Source organism: Eumetopias jubatus, unplaced genomic scaffold, assembly GCF_037043125.1.
Source record: "Eumetopias jubatus isolate StellerSeaLion01/CBP00866 unplaced genomic scaffold, mEumJub1_p1.0 scaffold_9, whole genome shotgun sequence".
NCBI classification, from domain to species: domain Eukaryota; kingdom Metazoa; phylum Chordata; class Mammalia; order Carnivora; family Otariidae; genus Eumetopias; species Eumetopias jubatus.
Window position 1 is genome coordinate 92,067,885 of NW_028274815.1, and position 17,759 is coordinate 92,085,643.

The 17,759-nt window shown below is 47.5% G+C and overlaps 2 protein-coding genes across 5 annotated transcripts in view; one reads left to right on the plus strand and one right to left on the minus strand.

Annotated features, from left to right (window-relative positions):
- The window catches only part of NAPB (NSF attachment protein beta), a 42,347-nt gene extending 37,851 nt beyond the window's left edge, over positions 1-4,496 (plus strand). For both annotated transcript variants that reach the window (XM_028123709.2, XM_028123708.2), the window contains 2 exons: positions 187-237; positions 1,244-4,496. In XM_028123709.2, the coding sequence (XP_027979510.1) occupies positions 187-237; positions 1,244-1,354 (162 nt within the window). In that variant the 3' untranslated portion in view covers positions 1,355-4,496. The remainder of the gene's footprint in view (positions 1-186; positions 238-1,243) is intronic.
- A 1,875-nt stretch (positions 4,497-6,371) lies between these two features.
- Positions 6,372-16,925, minus strand: GZF1 (GDNF inducible zinc finger protein 1). Of its 3 annotated transcripts, none has more exons than XM_028123780.2 (6): positions 16,854-16,925; positions 12,834-14,235; positions 11,440-11,534; positions 9,682-9,849; positions 8,920-9,077; positions 6,372-8,549 (listed from the first exon to the last, which is right to left on the minus strand). In XM_028123780.2, exons 2-6 carry the CDS (start codon positions 14,210-14,212, stop codon positions 8,199-8,201), a joined length of 2,151 nt encoding a protein of 716 aa, XP_027979581.1. In that variant the 5' UTR covers positions 14,213-14,235; positions 16,854-16,925; the 3' UTR covers positions 6,372-8,198. The 3 variants fall into 3 exon arrangements, with proteins under 3 accessions (XP_027979581.1, XP_087882810.1, XP_027979579.1); XM_088026684.1 differs by lacking the exon at positions 16,854-16,925 and adding an exon at positions 16,631-16,701 and having other exon boundaries at positions 6,372-8,503; XM_028123778.2 differs by lacking the exon at positions 16,854-16,925 and adding an exon at positions 16,631-16,701.
- Between the last annotated feature and the right edge of the window lie 834 nt (positions 16,926-17,759).

Sequence of the window (17,759 nt, forward strand, 5' to 3'; positions counted from 1 at the left end):
AGCACAAAAACTAGGTCCCTGATTTGGGATAATTCATGGCTTATATTTGAGTATTTTCTCTATTCTGTAAGGTGTTTGGCAATATCAGTTGATGTGATACTAAGGCTATTTCTGTATTTGAAGTATCTATTCATAGGTGGAATTTTTTAGCCTACCAAACTAATTTTTCCATACTTACGCTACCAGAAACTTCTAGAAGCTCATGAAGAACAGAACAGTGAAGCTTACACTGAAGCAGTAAGTTATGCATTCGGGGTACAGTACATTCTTGGAAGTTTAATCTACAGAAACATCTTTTCATTGTATGAGTGCTGAATGTTTATTCGAACATTTTTCCAATATGCCTAAGTTGTATTTCCCAAAGGTCATGTTTTATATATCCCACAAATCTTTACAGTTACTTAATTCTATTAGCCATGTTGAATTTGGCTGGGATGCAAATTTAAGAGACTATCGCATACTGTTAAAATTTGCTATTTGAATGTTTTCTTTTGAAAATAATCTGATCCATAAATAAGTATAAAGTAAAATCAGTTAAGTACAGCTTAAAATATAAAAACAGTGAGAGTTTGCTATATTCTTGGCATAAAAGAAATGGAAGACTTTTTTATACTCATTAGTTTTCTGTTTTCCCATATTTGCCATCTTATGTTTAGAATCAAGCAGATTTCTTAGTATTCTCCTTTAATTTACTCATGGCTTTGAAGCAGTAGTGGAAAAGAATGTTTTCCTGTTTCACTTTGGCTACCAAACCATTTGCATCCTATTGAAATAATCACTTTCTGGTAGTGCACTGAAATGAGTTAAAGGAATTCCACTTTCACACATCCTGTGTCTGCAAGTACGTGGATGCATGTTCAGTGAATATTAGAACACTATGAATTTTCCATGTTCCCTTCTTATACAGGGTCTTGTTTCCTTTGTCACATTAAGTATACTCTTCCAGTTACAAAGGCAGTTAGGAGCTCAGCATGTTAGCACACAGAGCGGTTTAAAAAGCACAGGAACTTGTCACTGGTTCCATCCAGATAGTCACAGAACAAACCATTTTAATGAAAAGAGTTATAAAGTGGAATGAATGATTTAAACAAACCATTTTTCACGAATAAAGTTATAGACTAGAATGAATGATTTAAATGAAGGATTATCACTAGAAATGTTTAAACAGCTTGAGGTGTTTTTTTTGTGTGTGTTTTGGTTGTATTTCCATAGACTAATTCCTGTTCCTCTTTTTTTAAATTAGGTGAAGGAATTTGACTCAATATCTCGCTTAGATCAGTGGCTCACGACCATGTTGCTTCGTATCAAAAAGTCCATCCAAGGGGATGGAGAAGGAGACGGGGACCTAAAGTGAACATTTATGTCTTTGTGGCATGCAGCTGACTCCTCTTTAGTTTCATGTTAGGGCCACATGATCTTTATGGGATGCCCATTTAATGGCTTACTTCTGTTGCACATGAGCCAAACCATCTGTGTGTTTAAACTCCCTGTGTTTGTGTCTTCATGAAGCGGACGGCTGGGAAGCTCCTGTGCATATCGTGGGTGTGATGGGCTATTTCATGCTTGTCAGAGCCCCCAGAGTTTTCTGAGAACTACTTCAGAATTTTTTTCCTGTTATTTTGATATCTGCAGAGCCCGTGTTCAACTTTGTTATGTATTTTTATGTCATTTTCTTGGACTGGAGTACCCAGCCTAATCATTGTAATAGATGCTTTGCATATTTTCCATAAATTCCCACCTGGATGTATTCTTTAAGTGTACATGTTTAGTTCGGGATGGTTGTTAAGAATGAGCTTTATGACTTCACTTCCTAGAAATGGTTTTTGTTGTTGTCGTCATGATTCTTTTGACGGTGCTAGTGACCCATTTGTTTGCTTTTTATATTGTTGTGTTTGCTAACATGCATGCGAAAATTCAGAACAGCCGGGGTCTGCCAGCATCCCTTAGTTAACGTTGTGAGAAAAGAGAGTTTCCTGGCAGGGCTTGCTGATGTGTGTGGGCGAACGTCAGGATGAGTCTGATGGATTCGTACTCCTTTACACACAAGAGATCTGTACAAAACAGTTTTTCCCTTTCCTGGAGATAGTTTCCACTTTTAGTTGAGATATTCACATAAAAGTGATTTGACTGGCATGTCCCTTTTGCTTACTTTCACATTCATACACTTACCCACGTTGAGACTGTGCCTGGTGTGCCACCACCATGTGAATCCTCTTCAAGGCTGCAGAGAGAGTGGGTCATTAATTTTACCCTTTTATGGAATGTGATGGGTTAGGTGGGGTAAATATAGTACAGAGGTTTACTATGTGTCCAGTTGGGGAAGAAGGGCAACCAGCTTCTGGGGAGAATTGATTTTCCTCTCGGCTAATGGAACTGTTTTGGCTTGTATGTTTGAATTTAGTATGTCGTTTTGGTTTACATAATATGTGCTCTATTGATTTATGAACTTACATGCAGATACTGTACTTTAGACATGGTCTTGTTTCTGGAATCTTCCCTGTGTGTATTTTTATGCTTAACTGACTTAAGTTTGACATGCATTTTTTTGCCAGTCCTAGCTTGTGGGTCTTTCTAAATTATGTAGCTGTCATTAAAGACAGATAATGAAATTTCCCATGTTAGGTCACATGGAAACTGGCATTTGAAGGGTGTTGTCATTTTTGGATTCCCTCCACTGGGATTGGTAGGCTTATGTTGGGCAGAAGTAGAGAGTGTGGCCACGAAATGGGCTGAGTGTGGAGGAAGGCAAGGGGATGGTGCTTGGGTCGGGCTGAGATGAAGGAGAAAGTAGTAAGAAAGTAGCTGGAAAGGGCCAACTGAGGCCTGGTAGTGGAGGCTGTCCCTCAGGCGGCTGGAAAGAGCCAGCTGAGGCCTGGTAGTGGAGGCTGTCCCTCAGGCGGCTGGAAAGGGCCAGCTGAGGCCTGGTAGTGGAGGCTGTCCCTCAGGCGGCTGGAAAGGGCCAGCTGAGGCCTGGTAGTGGAGGCTGTCCCTCAGGCGGCTGGAAAGGGCCAGCTGAGGCCTGGTAGTGGAGGCTGTCCCTCAGGCGGCTGGAAAGGGCCAGCTGAGGCCTGGTAGTGGAGGTTGTCCCTCAGGCGGCTGTGGATTTCCTGGCTGCAGTTGTAGGGCCACCTTTGCCAACATAGCCTGGTGGGGAGGAAGGTCAGAGATGTCACAGTGTGGGCCAAATGGACCAGAAGAAGTGGACATTCTTGCCTTGCACCCTGGGATATGATGAATGTTCCTTCCTTCAAAGTTCTGGGATTCTTAGAAGAAAGCTGGCTATCACTTACAGTACAATTTGGAATGCAGCCCATTTGGTACTTCTTCACTTCCTGTCAGACTTTCTTACAAAGAAATGATTAGAGCAGAGAGTGGGTTCCTATGCCTCATCTGTTCCACAACCAGCCAAATGCACTTTTGTGAAAGTGAGGCATGAGGGGTGCTTTTGTTGCCTGTGTCCTCAGGCTATAAGTCTGTCCCATCTGGAGAGCATTTAAATCCTAGCCTGCCAGCCTGCTTGTTTCATCACTAGTGTGCAAGGTTTGTTTTCACTTGTTAAAAGGACTGTCTGGTTTGACCACTGAAAGTAGGAACCAAATGATTGCTCTTAAGAGGATTCCTTTAGCTTTCATCATGGTCCCCTGTCAGATCCCTGTCTGAGAAAGAGGTGGGGTTTGTAAAAACAGTACTGGTACCATTTTGTTTTGTCAGTTGGAGAGTTGCTGGTTTGTCTTGAAATAAACACTGGGATCAGTGGCTGGGTTAAGAATTTTTTGTTTTTAATACTTCACATGAAAAGAGTAAAAATAATTGTAATGGTTAGAACAGAACTGCCAGAAGATAAAAGGAAAATGAGAAGAAAAAGTCCCATTAACATTATCCAAACTTCCTTCTTTTGAAATGTCCCCTTAACATAGGGTAGTACCATGACTCAGAGGCCCGAGTTAGGTTTTCAGGAGTTAACAGAATGTTCTTTATGAATAAAATATAATGACTATTTATGTTCTGGTTCTTGTATTTTAGCAAATCTGGGGTTCATAGAGTCAGTTAAAATTTCTTACAGGAAAGCTTTGCTTTTTGTGGCAACATTTTTATAGCTTGTGTGAGTTCCTTTTTTATTTAATGATTTGAAAACAGTATTTTTGCACAGTTGTGACCGTGTGTGATGCCATCCCTGTAACCAAAGTGTGTGCATTTATTGTTTTCTCTGATACTGTGCATTTAAAATGTCCAAATGCAAACCTCTGTGGCTTCCTTCGGGGGACCCGGCAGCACAGCATGCCGCCTGCGACCCACCTGCCTGAAGCGGGAGCTGTGGCCCGGAGCGGGCCCCTGCCTGCCAAGTGCGGTGTCGGGCACTGTGGGGTCTCCTCCCTCGTGCTCTCCAGTGGAGGATTATGTTGTGAAAACTAACCATGTGACGATCACTCTACCTTAGCAGAAAGAGTATGTTTTATGTCACCCTGTACAGAAAATAAAGTGGAAATTATGAGTAATATTTTGATGGGTCTTTCCTATGTAAATTTACACAAATCAAGAGTAGTTTCCTTTCTTTGAAGTTGTTCCCATTAAGGTTTAAGGAAATGGATATTAATATTCACTAGGCTCTTTGAATATCCATCCAAACATGAGTTTGGCTACCTCAAAACCTCCATCACTTGGAAATGCAGGGCACTGCAGCAGGTCTGCCAGCAGAGGGTTTATGAGGAAGCCCTAGTACCAGCCTGTAGGTGCAGTCACTGGGTTGCACGGTGTCGTCCCTTCTGGCCACCCCTGGCAAGGGACTCTTGCTGGCATACCTTAGGCCCCAGTCACCTGCCAGGTACAGGGAGGCAGGGTTTCTAGAAGACTGTTAGGTCGGGGGGGAGGGGTGAGGAACCTTGAAGCCCCTCAAGTCTGTTCACAGTGCGGGTGTTCGTGTAACTCTGCAGGATGTCTGTATGGGGCGACACATGCCCCTGGGGTAGGTCGAGCCACAGGCCATTTGGGCCTCAAGTTCTGGGGAGGAGGAGGATGTGGTTGGGGGCAGGAGCTCTCACGGGGCCGGCTCCTCCCCTCAGAGAACAGTGGTCAGGTCCATCAATATATTCACAACAACTTAAAAGATAATTCAAAGCAAGTTTTAAAAAATGAATGGTAGAACAGGCTGTTCCAGTCTAGGCGTTCTGAGAAGTTGATCATTCTCATTTAGTTCTCATTCAAATTCTCTTCTCAGAATCCTTTCCTAATGGAAGCCACCATGGTGGTTTAAAAACCTGGCTTTACCAGCCGTGGTAAAGGGTCCCTGTACAGATTGGTAGAAGTGAGTAGATGATTTCTGGGGCCCAACTAGGATGATATGCCAGATGGCCCTCTGAGACACGTTTGTAGCCTGCTTGGTTATTGCGGCCTGCTGGGTACAAGTGAACAAATGACCCTTTGCATGAGTGCCCCAGGCCTCATACTCCCCACTGAAACAATATCGTTACTTCAAGTAACATGAACACCATCAAGTTTAGTTAAAGAGACAAGCATACATTTGGTCTCAAAATATGTCCCTGGTGTGGCAAGGTGTAAAACTGAACAGGTTAGAATTAAAACTTAAATTTGTTGGTTTGGATTATCACCTACAGCAAAACCACATTTCTATTAAAGTCAATTAGTATAAAGGTCTTCCCCAGCGACCCCCACCACAACATGGCTTTTTTCTTCAAATTCTGTACAACAAATTTTGGTAAAATCCAAGGTGGCAGAATGCTTTGGACTTTGTGCTGAGAGCATTTCCCATAAAATGTTTGGAGGGCACTAAATCACCCCCGCAGTCGCCTTTCATGATGCTCTGGGAGGAGCAGCACCCGCACCCTGGGCACTTTCTGATCATGCTTTTGGGACCCACATACTCAGAGGCCAGCCTTGCTTTCTCTCAGCAGGACTGTACTTGGATTAGGAGGAATCACGACACCCACAAATCCCTCTGTGCTGGGTCTTCTACAGGGTTTTTGCATTTCTCTGCTCTCGGACGCAGCCTTACCCTCCTGGGAAGGACAGAGAAATGGGTCTAGCTGGAGACGTGCCCTAAGGACAGAGAAATGGGTCTAGCTGGAGACGTACCCATGACGGAGACTGTCACATCACTGAAGAGGCCTTTCGGCAGCCGCCCCAGCACCAACTACACGGCATACTACCCCTGCAGGCAGAGGCCAGCGTCCCTCACCACCAGGCTTTCATGTGTGTAGTCATTATGCAGTCCAGACAGTTAGTCCTAGGACTATAGATCCTGATTTGACATTTCACTACTCATGAAATGGAAGAGAATTACACTTGTTCCAATTAAGAATCTTATTTCTACAAAGACTAGATTCTAACAGTGGAAATAAACTCTAGACCTGCCGAACTTTTTAGAAAGCAAACATTTATTAACACATTAAACGATTTTTTGTAGAATTTCTAAAGAAACAAATTCAAGACAAAAATTCTTCCAGTAGGTAACAAAATAATCTATTATTTAAACTCCTTCTCATTAAGATGACTTTATTCCATGAAACAGTACATCAGCTGAGCAGGCTCATTCTCTTAGCAAAAGTAAAATGGTTGTGTGACAGTTTTGTTGTTGTTGTTCTGTAGACACAACCAGGATATGCTGTCATCATTGAAAATTCAGTACTGCCATCTTCAAGAGCAAGTGTGAAACATGTTATCAGCACCTCTAAAACATCTTAGAGTGGCTTTAGTATTTAATTAACATGTTACAAGTTAGAACAAAATAAGCATTTAGGGAGAGTCTTCCCACATTAGTTTCTGGCATAGTGCAGCTGTGTCTTCATCCTGGAACTTAGGATAAAGTACCTTTCTCTCAGAAAGTGAACGTTTTCACAGCAAGTTTAATAAATTAAAACGTAAGAAAAAGAGCAACTAGTGAACAAAAGAATTCTTCGGGGTTCTCTCTTTAAATTATTATGTTTAGGGTTACATGTGAGTCAAAGCACTTAGCATGCGGCAACACACCCAAGCCACTGGAACCAAGAATTGGGCTTAGCAAATACAGCAGAATTAACTTCACTGCAAATTCATTTTAAGCAGAAGGCCAGCAGAGCCAGCCACAGGAGCACTGAAAACAAAGTTCCTGGTTCTTCACAACCCACTCTTAAGGCATAATCAAAGACACTCCAAGGCTTTTGGTCCCTTCTGCTTATACGCTCACATGTTCCCAAGGAAACAAATGCGTGGGAATTACTTGGCTGTTTCAAGCTGCTGATACGTAAATGAGAAATTCTAGGTTTCTGAAAATCACAGAGTAAGTCGGGAAAACCTAGCCAAAAATACTAACACTCTGTGTTCTAAGATTTGCCAGATCACCTCATTGCTACTTGTGAATAAAAGGACTCCACAGTGTTTCAAGTGTTCTAAAGCCTCTTCACTTTCACACCTCTGCAAAACCTACTACACCATTTGCTGCTAGAATCTTTGGTAGGACAGCTTTTATCTAATCAGACTTTAGGAATGAAACCCAACAACCACACTTCATTTCAGCAGTTATCCTATGGCCAACTCCCTAGCTGCGAATGTGCTGTGAATACAGATTATACGAAGCCATTTTTCAAGTGTTCAATTTGTCATTCCTTTTTTAGTGCCTACAGACAGGAGGTGGAGGGGAATGAATGCAACCATCCATTTCTTCAGTCCAACTCAAGGGTCCCCAGAGCAAAACGGACTTGCTTCCATTCAACAAGAAAGAGCTGAAAATACATGGTCCCAGTTTTATTTTAGCTTGGTAGAAAAATAGCTTAAAATTATCAGAGAACTAAACCCACACAGAAGGGTAAGGCAGGCTGAGAGACCAGGGAGATCACTAACAGTAACTTCATGAGCTGGGCCAGGGCTCTGTATTCTACAGTTACGTAGTTGTCCAAACTTCCTACACATCAGGACAAGTGTTACGCACACAACCTGCACCAGGATCCAGTGAGGTCATGTTAACTGCCTTGTTTGTCGATCAAGCGTGGCTGAGATCATGCAGACTGGGATTTTTAAGGGTAAGCTCTAAAAATGCTTTGATAAACACGTGCAAGTTAGCAGAGATTCAGGAAAATGTGCAGAAGGTATTCTTGCCCACTCTGCCCATAGACAGTTCTTCGTCTTAGCCCCTGACATTAACCTGCATACAGCAATCACACACGTGGAGAAGCAGTATAGGATCTGCTTGGCAGCTAACTAAGCTCTCATTCCATGTTGGTCAGCGAGTGAAGCTGTGCGGGCATCGGGTCTGTCTGCGGAGTCAGCTCACTAAGCTCACTGATGGTGGTGGCCAGCAGCGTGTCCTGAGACACCACGCAATCATCCGACTTGCAGGCCGTGTCTGCAGAACTGTTCTCATGCACCATGGGTACACTGCCTTGGACTGTGGCGAGGTTGTGAAAATGGCCATTTTCTGCAAAAGACAGCAATTTATCTGAAAGTTTGGATGGCGTATATTCTTCATCTGGCTGCTCAGTCTTGTGCGCATCATCATTCTTGGGTGAGCCATCTACAATAACAAGGAAAGACTTCCATGGAGTATTCTTATCATGTATCTACAAATCAAACACAAAACAGAAGTCACAACATGTCTCTGAACAAATGCATCTTTCAAAACAATGGTCTCTTTTCAACTTAAATTTAGTTTCCACCATAGCAAAATACCCTTTCACTAATGGCCAAATCTCTCTCTCCCACCACTGTCACAGTGAAGAAGCACTTATCACAGATTGTGCCTTTGGGGCCCTGAGACTAGGTTCTCCGTTCACACTGTGAATGTACTCCCTGCAGGGAAGACCTGAAAAGGAAAGGCCCGCTATCTTCTATGACCACCGTATGGAATGATGGCTGGCATTTCTGACTGCCTAGAGTTACGTGTACCTGGGGACCAGCGACGGGCCCCGCAGAAGCCACGCCACTGCTTACCGAGGTATGCCGCCGGAGAGTGGACTTGTCGGTGAATGTCCGCCCACACGCGTTACACATGAATGGCTTCTCCCCCGTGTGGATGCGATGGTGACGCTGGAGAGCGTTGAGCTGGGTGAACTGCTTCCCGCACTGGTCACAGCAATAAGGACGTTCCCCTGAGATGGGAAGGGAAGAAAGCCACTGGTTGGTCTCCCCAGCCTACTGTGCTGAGTTCTGAAACGCTCTGCAGTCATGCTGCTGGGAGCCCACTGGCAAGCAGCTGCAGGAAGGCTACGCTGGGAACGACTCGAGAGTCGACTGACAGGTACAAATCTATCCCTCTAGTACCAGGATTTATGGTCTACACCCAAAAAGGGCCAAAGCCAAAAGCTGGTACTACGTCTACAGAAGTTCACCTTTTTCCGCAGTAATAGAATATAAAATTCCAAGTCCCATTATAACTGAATTTATGTGTGTGTACACGAATATGTATAGACCATTACCCTGACTCCTAATCTGAAAATGTTAAAAATGTCTGCATATCCACATCCAAACACTCATACCTTTCCAGTTTGTCAGGGCCTGGAAACTGTTTTGTTTCCAGGAAATTTAGAAACTCAGAAATTTAAAATTTAAATTTAGAAACTCAGAAATTTAAAAATGCTATTATGACACACAGAACAATGCTAAATTCCAAATAGTTTTCTAGTAAATCAAAAACTTTTGGGACATTATCCTTGCCATACTGGACTCCCTTCCCTGACGACATGCCAGCCATACCTGTATGGACTTTAATGTGCTGGTAGAGTGAATTCCGCTGGGCAAAAGTCCTGAAACAAACTTCACATTTAAAGGGTTTGGATCCAGTATGGATTCTATTGTGATGTTTTAAATACTCCTTAGAAGCAAAACTCTTGCCACATGTTTCACACATAAAAGGTCTTTCACCTACATGAAAAGATGAGACGGAAAGTTAGAAATGATACAGGCACCAGAACACTTGACAAGCTGGCCCACACTCTAGAACACATATGAACTCAGAAGCACCGTGCTGGGCAGCACATTACATCTTCTAGTTAAAACTGTCCTAGAACACCTATTTGTGTAAGATGCCTGCTACTTCCTGGAAGTTCAGGTAAAATAGCCTTGGGAATCCCAAAAAGGATTCCACCAGCCTAGAATTAGATCATTCAGGCAGCCCACATTTTGGAAACTTAGTCATTCCAAACAAGAAATTAACCTTACAACCTGTTTGGGGAAATTGTTGGATTTTTCAAAGCAGCACTCACGTGGCACTTTATCAGGGCAAAAGCCCCTTGAGAGGAGAGGAAGTTTTTACTTGGACACGTATAAATGGCTGCTCTGGGGCAGCAACTCCAATTAACCTGGGCTGGGTTACAGAACAGGAGAAAAATGTTCCCACTTCATGTTGTATAGTTTGAGTCTTTTAATCCCACAAATCAGACTCATCCAATTATTAGGTGTACCCCTGACTTTACAAACATCAAAATAAAAATACTGGCGTTAACAGAACCTGAGTACATTAATATTTTCATCACATGACTGGTTCTCGCATAATGCTTCAGTGAGACCTGACCTCACCTCCACCCTCAATCTTCCATTAGGCACCAATTCTCATTTTAGAGTCTCAGTAATTCCCATCGTTAAATGCCTCAGCTCTGCCTCGCCTGCGTTTGAACTTGAGGCTCATATGGCGGTGTTTAGAGATAAAAAATTTTAAGTGCAAGCAAGAAAGAACTGGGTTAGTATGATAACAGCAGTATACAACAGTTAGATTCTGTATCCTATACAAGGTTCTGAACCTCAGCATTGCTGTGCTGAATTTGAATAAAGTCAACTTAAATTTTCTCCCTCATGTAATAAAATCATATCACAAAATTTTGAAAAATAGAAATGAGATAATCCCACCACCTCAAACATTATATAGCAATTTATTTTCATCCAGTCTTTTAAGTGCAGGTTTTCAATGTAGCTGGGACTAGCTGTCTGCATAATTGTGCATTTTCCAGTCCACATCCAAGCACAGGTGTTTTTCCTAATGTTCAGAGCCCTGGGAGTGGCCCCATCAGGCACCGGGAAGGGATGGATTTACCAGTTTATTGAACCACACTTCCTTGTGGTTGGACAATCAGGCTGTTTCCAATGCTCTGTTATTAGGGAGAGCAAGAAGGGGAATGACAGCATATAGCTTTTCCCATATTTTGAACAATTTCTTTAAGACAGATTCCTGGAAATGGAATTTGGGGCTAGAACAGCAGGAGCTGTTTCACACCTCTTGATATGTCAGACTCGCATGCCGGCTCCCACCGCCCAGTGTGCACAGGCTGCCGCCACGAGCATGCCAACACCAGAGCCCCGGGCATGTGTGAGCTGTTCGTTTTTGCTCACTTATGAGATGGAAAAGCTATTATCATGGCCTTAGCCTGCACCACTTTGGTAGATGCCAACTTCTAAATTAAATGGCAGTTTCTTCTACAGCTAGAAAGACATTCAATCACAACAGCATTGAGTATTTACCTGTGTGACACCTTTTATGATAAATCAGCATGTGGTTCTGAGTGAATCTTGCACCACATTCATCACAGACAAAAGGTTTTTCCCCTGTATGAATTCTGAAAGTACAACATTCAGATGATAACTTAGGATGTATCTCAAAGCTCACTTTGCAATACAATTTCCACGCTAGCCTGCAAAGATGGTTATTCCAAGAGACCGAATGGGAATGGCTGAAGTGGAAATACACAGGCCCACGACCTCCATCCCCAAGTCCATTTCCGTGGGAGGCCAGCCGGGCGGGGGGTGCTGCACGGCCCTGGCCAGCAGACACTCGCCTTTGCTCGCTCTCTTCACCACTGAATAGTACCGTGCAGTATTTGCAAAGCTTCCTCATCAGAGTAATCGACCACAGACACCCTGGGGACTACGGCTGACCAAGCACCATGCGATCAAAAACATTACCGTCGATTCCTAAGACGACGTGACCAGTCCAGAAAGAACGGTTCTCAAAATGCTAAGGAAAGCTGGTTTCTGAGGAGCGTGCACCAGCATTTGAGTTTCACAACCAGTATGAAGCAGCCATCAACCACGACTCACTGCGCACTTCCTACACCAAGGTTTTAACTGATCACAGAGTAAAAAGACAATGAACACCATGCGACCACCCCAAAGACGCCCCAGCCTGACAGCAGGTCTACAATAGAGGAGAAACTGCTTGTCTGGATTTCAAGCGCAAACAGTCAGCACTGGAAGTAAACCTATTTAAAAACTGGTGTACTCCACCTATAGTTCAAAAATTATGAACAGAAAACACTGTCCTGATGCTGGAGGTTAGACTAACCAGTGGCACTTTCCAAGCCCCGAGAACGAACACCTACGACCAGAGTGTCCTAAAGCCCTAAACGTCCTCACATGGAGGTCTTTAATGGGACCGTGGGACCCAGCTGGTCACAGGCCCAAGTTCTAAATGAAGAGTCAGGAAAACAGCAATGATGGTCATTAGCCCGAATGGCCCTCAAGCATAAGCATGGCGGGCACCGTAAGCTCCAGAGGCTACTCTGGGATCAGGAAAGCCTGGCCTGCAGTGGTCGTGCAACAAGACAGGCGGGGCCTGGGTTCCGTGTCCAGGCTTCTGCGCTGGCACTGGGCACAGGGTGAGGGGGACAGCCATCAGCCTGGGGCCTGTAGGAAGGCTGAGTGGAGAAGAGAATTCACAGATGTCCCAAAGCAGCCCCACCGCGCCAATTTCTAGAGGGCACAAATTAAGAAGTGGAACGTCTGCAGACACAGCCACGCCGGTCAAACCCTAGCACGACCTCCATCTCTCCACACCCCCAGCCCCAGCACACAAACAGGCCGCATTGTGGGCAAAGAGCACCCTCGCAGCGGCCCTGGCCCGGCGGCCGCGACCCTACCTCATGTGGGTCTTCAGCGCCGAGGGCTGCGAAAACTTGGCCTCGCACTCGGTGCAGCCGTATGGCTTGTGGCCTGTGTGCGTCCGCTCATGCAGCCGCAGCGCCGTCTTGGAGCTCAGGCCCTTGCCACACTGCTGGCACTGGTGCCGCTCGCCGCCGCCCTCGTGCACCTGCACCACGTGCCGCTTGACGTCCTTCTTCCTCTTGAACTTCTTGCCGCACAGCTCGCACGGGAAGTGGCGCTCGCTGCTGTGCACGTGGCGCTGGTGGCTCTTGAGGTTGCAGCGGTTGGCAAAGGTCTGGCCGCACGTGTCGCAGCGATGAACCACCTCGGTGGCCACCCCATGGTGGTGCCGGATGTGCTTCAGGAAGCTCTTCTCATACAGAAAGGCTTTTTCACAGATAGTGCACTTGAAGTTGCTCTTCCTCTTCTCGCCCTCCTCGTCCTCGTCGTCGTCCTCCCCCTCCCCGCGGCCTGCGTCCTCCCTGCTGCCTGCTTTCGGCAGCACCTGTGCCGCCTCCACCCCCACACCGCACTCCTCACGCTTTGGGACGGGCTCCATCTCTGCTCCCATGGCCTCCGGGTCAGGGTCCTGGGGGCCACAGGCGTCCCCCATGTCGTCCTCGGCGCTTTTCTGCTGCTCCCGCAGTCTTCTCGTGTATTTCTTTTTAGGGATTTCCACAAACACCTTTCTTCCAGCCAGCCTTCCGCTGGCCCTTCTGATTTTCGGGTAGGGAGGCTTGACTGCATCTTTTTTCTTGTCTGGCTTCTCCTTGGACTTCCTCGGGGGCACATCTGGCAACACACCATTGCTGATTGTCTCCACTAGGGGATCGGAGGAATCCCCGAGGCCGTTAGGGAGAGGACTGTCCCCAGGGGGACTTGCCCTGGGGTCAGGAGCAACAGCAGCTTGGGAGCCACTGCTCCCTTCTGCCTCCTGAGACTCAGAGAAGTTCTGCAACTCCAGAAGTACAGACTCTAACATCTGTTTCTTCAACTGAAAACAAGTTTCTGATAAGTCCAGACATTTTAGTTTCTCAGCCATTTCTAGCATTCGCTGCACCCGATCTTCTTCTACCTGTACCTTTGCAGTGTACACAAACTCAAGAAACGAGGCAAAGTCAACAACTTGCACTTCATTTAGGTAGACGTTAGTCCTCGTACCATCCACAGTCTTCTCATTAAGGAACATCTCCTTAAAGAACTTGCTGGTGGCTGCCAGCACCGCCTTATGAGCCATGAACTCTTTGCGGACGCCCTGGTACTCCACACTGACAGTCACGTCACACAGGTGACCGAGAAGGCGTAGTTGATGCATTTCATGCAGAAGGTTGAACGGTGAGGATTTGGATTCCAGCAGAACTGCGCCACTTTCCATGTTTCTTCTTTCTAATAACAGCTCTGAAAACAGAACAAGAATTATTCAAGCCTGAGCAAACACTGAAGTGAAAGGATTAAAAATTAGGATTATTTCAATTCTCTAGAGGATATAAACTGATTAACAGCCAAAACGTAGCTTTCCTCAGCTAAAGATACAAATCACACCACTTCTTAGCGGGTTCTAAAGCGAAGTCCTAATGCACCCTCATAAGATAATGTTTGCACACACACAAAAAATATTACTAGGGTTTCTCCCAATGATAAACACAACTGACCAAAGTGATGCTTAATGAAATATAGTACAGCAGTAATTGCTTATCTAGGTCATTTTCTAACTTGTTTATGGACACAGACCTCAAAACCGTAACAGAATTTATAACAACAATGTCTAGCTCTTTGACCAGGAAACCAAATAATTAAAACAAAACACGTGGCCACCAAACCTTAGAGAATCATGTCTGCCTTTGAAAACAACCAACGTGGGGTGCCTGGGTGGCTCAGTAGGTTGACTGCCTTCAGCTCAGGTCATGATCCCAGGGTCCTGGAATTGAGTCCCGCTTCGGGCTCCCTGCTCAGCTGGGAGCCTGCTTCTCCCTCTCCCTCTGCCTCCTCCCCCCCCCATGCTCTCTCTCTCTCATAAAGAAATAAAATAAGAAAGAAAGACAACAACTAACTTGGGACGCCTGGGTGGCTCAATCAGTTAGGTGTCTGCCTTCAGCTCAGGTCATGATCCCAGGGTCCTGGGATCGAGTCCCGCATCGGGCTCCTTGCTCAGCAGGGAGCCTGCTTCTCCCTCTGCCTGCCGCTCCCCTGCTTGTGTGCACGCACGCGCTCTCTCTCTCTGACAATAAATAAATTTAAAAAAAAAGGAAAAAAGAAAACAACCAACTAAATAAAAAACTACTTTCCATGAGGAAAACTTCATGAAAAAGTAGTCCACAATCCATGGCCATTTCCAGCACCCCTAAACATCTCATAAGTGAATTACCGCTACTCTACGAGAATAATTTCACGAGCTGTGCTACCTTGAGCAAGTAACTTAATTTCTCTGAACCTGAGTCTGCTCCTTTGTAGAAAACTGCCAGAGCCCATGAGGCTCCAGTGAGTACAAACATGCCAAGTGCTTACAGCCTCACCTGAGGCTTGTAAGCTACTTGCTACTGGCTTCCCATACACCAGGCCTAGGTGCCACTGTCACTATTACCATTCCCACTTCACAGAAGAGTAACTAACAAGATAAGAGTAAGTGGTTGGGCTGCCACTTGAGCCTGGGCCTGGTGGGACTCTGGACTCACACTGAAACTGCTCAACATGCCCCTCACCTCAGCAGTGCCAAATGCAAAGAGCTGCTTTTCCTCCCTAGATCTTTCCACACCTGTGGACACTGCAGACTGCACTCCCCACTCCAAGGTCTCTTCCCCCTGGCTTCCGTGGCACCCCACAGCAGCATGGGTCACTTCTGCTTTAATGGAGCTACTTTTTCCTCAGACTCCCTGACTAGGTGCTTTCTCAAGATGCACCCAACCTTATGCTCTAGAATCTACCTTCCTTCTCACAGTACGTTTTAGTTCCTAAATCTCCACCACCCGTCCAAAGTACCTGTCCTCCTAATAACCCCCTTCAGCCAGATCTTAGATGTTGCCTCAGATTCAACATGTCTAGGGCAGAACTTGTCTTCATCTTCCCTGGAAAACCAGCCTCACCTCTACCCAGTTCTCCAGTCCCACCAGTGATACTATTTCCAGTACCTGGGGCTACAGTTGGCTTCCTACAACCACCAGCCACCCCCAAACATGAAAAAAGACTGCCCTCTGAGAGTTCAACTGTAACAAGGATATCCAGGAGGCCTGAGCAGTCACCGGAAGAAGACTCCATAGTCAACTGAAAACACCCACCAAGCTTAGATGGGTGAGGCGGGGGAGGGGCGGTACACTATGCCAAGGACTGTCACTGATTCCAGCCCCAGCCTCGGAGAAATGGCTGCAGAGGGCTCGCTCAACCTGATGTCCATCCTCACCAGCAGCCCTCCACTTCCCCAAACCTCGGCCAACCGGGCCCTTAAGCAGACGTGCGAACCTACAGGCGGCCTGACAGCGATTTTTGAGTCAATCAATAAAGTGGTTTCTGAGCATGATTTCCCATCCTGTCTCAGCACAGGAAGGGAAGGCAGCGATCATGGCGACAAGAATCCTCTGGCCTGGGTGACAGCTGCATCTCCCACTGTAATTGGCTGGCGCCCGGCCGCACCTCCGTCCCCGAGCATCTCCCTCCCGCCGGCCGTTCTCCGCCGCTCCTCCGCACTAAGGAGGGTGCGGCGCTCCCGCCGGCCGCGTCCGGGTCCGCATCGCGCTCCGACGGCGCACGCCCCCGCCCCCTCCGCCCCTCTGACCCGCACACTTCAGAGGGACACACGCACCCTCTGCAAACGGATCCGGTGCCTGCTGGGCCGCAGGCATTCACGGCGCCCGCGTGATTGGGCCTGGACCTCCGACCCCGGGGCCGCCCCCGACTCCTGCGCCCCCAAGGCCCGCCGCTTCTCCTCAAGGGCACGCGCGGCCGGCCAGCTCGCCACGCCCGGACAAGTCGGGAGGCAGCGGCTGGCGCGAGCAGCCTGAACGGCCCGCGGGCCGCACACTCACCTCCCAGCCGGCGTCGCCGCCGCCGCTACAGCGCGTCCACCGGACCAGGCCCCCGGGGGACCGACGGCCGGCTGGGCGGGGCGGGACAACAGCACGGGCGCCGCCGATTGGTCGCCGCGGGGCCCGCCCCGCCCCCAGACGGCCCCGCCCCCTCCCGTGGCTGGGGGTGGGGGCTGCGTGCGCACGTCCGACTGCGGCGGCCGTTCGGGCTGAGTTACGTGATTCGACGTTCGCTCGGGGCCCGAGTCCGCGCAGGAATGCGTCACCAGCTGCGAGTCAAGGTCTGCGCCTGCGCAGAAGACCAAGAAGGCGGCTCCGCGTCTGTTCTTGGTGCGGCGGGGGGCGGAGCCGGGCCAGCCCCAGAGGTCACGTGAGCGGGGGAGAGGTGCGTGGTCACTTTTGGGTCCGTCTCGGTCGTTCGCCCGTGGCGCCAGTAGTCCTTGTGCTACGCGCAGTTCCGGGCAGTGTCCGCCACTCGGAGAAGGGGAGGGTCTACGACGCCGGCCGGCACCGGGAAGGAGCGGGCGGCCCGCGGGCGTCCTGGGACCGCCGGTGGCGGACAAAGCGCTTCCACGTGCTGCAGGACAGGGTTGGCGAGGGGCGGGGTGCTCGGCGGGCATTCTTCCCGCAGCGTCGCCGCCAGGTTCGGCCCCGGCCGAAGAGCGCCGAGATCACACCTCACACCTTGCTTCAGCGTGCGGTTTGGTGTCTCCGGAGTCTGCAGCCACGCACGTGGTTTGAGCGGTCATTACGGAGCTTCCCAAAGACCCAGCCTCCCTTGGGTGGAAAGAATTCATGCTCCGTCTTTGAATCCTTCAGCCCAAAACCTTGCTGCTTCCACGCATCCTTGTGCACTCTTAATCAAAATTCCGCTTTGGAAGACTTGACTTAAACCAACAGTTCTCG

Coding starts and splice junctions, on each gene's coding strand:
- GZF1 (XM_028123778.2), bottom strand. CDS start 16,670: ATGCCTGCGGCCCAGCAGGCACCGGATCCGTTTGCAGAGG. Junction 9,078..9,681: donor GCACATTAAAGTCCATACAG/GTATGGCTGGCA, acceptor TTCCCATCTCAG/GGGAACGTCCTTATTGCTGT. Junction 8,550..8,919: donor CTCTCCGGCGGCATACCTCG/GTAAGCAGTGGC, acceptor TTTGATTTGTAG/ATACATGATAAGAATACTCC.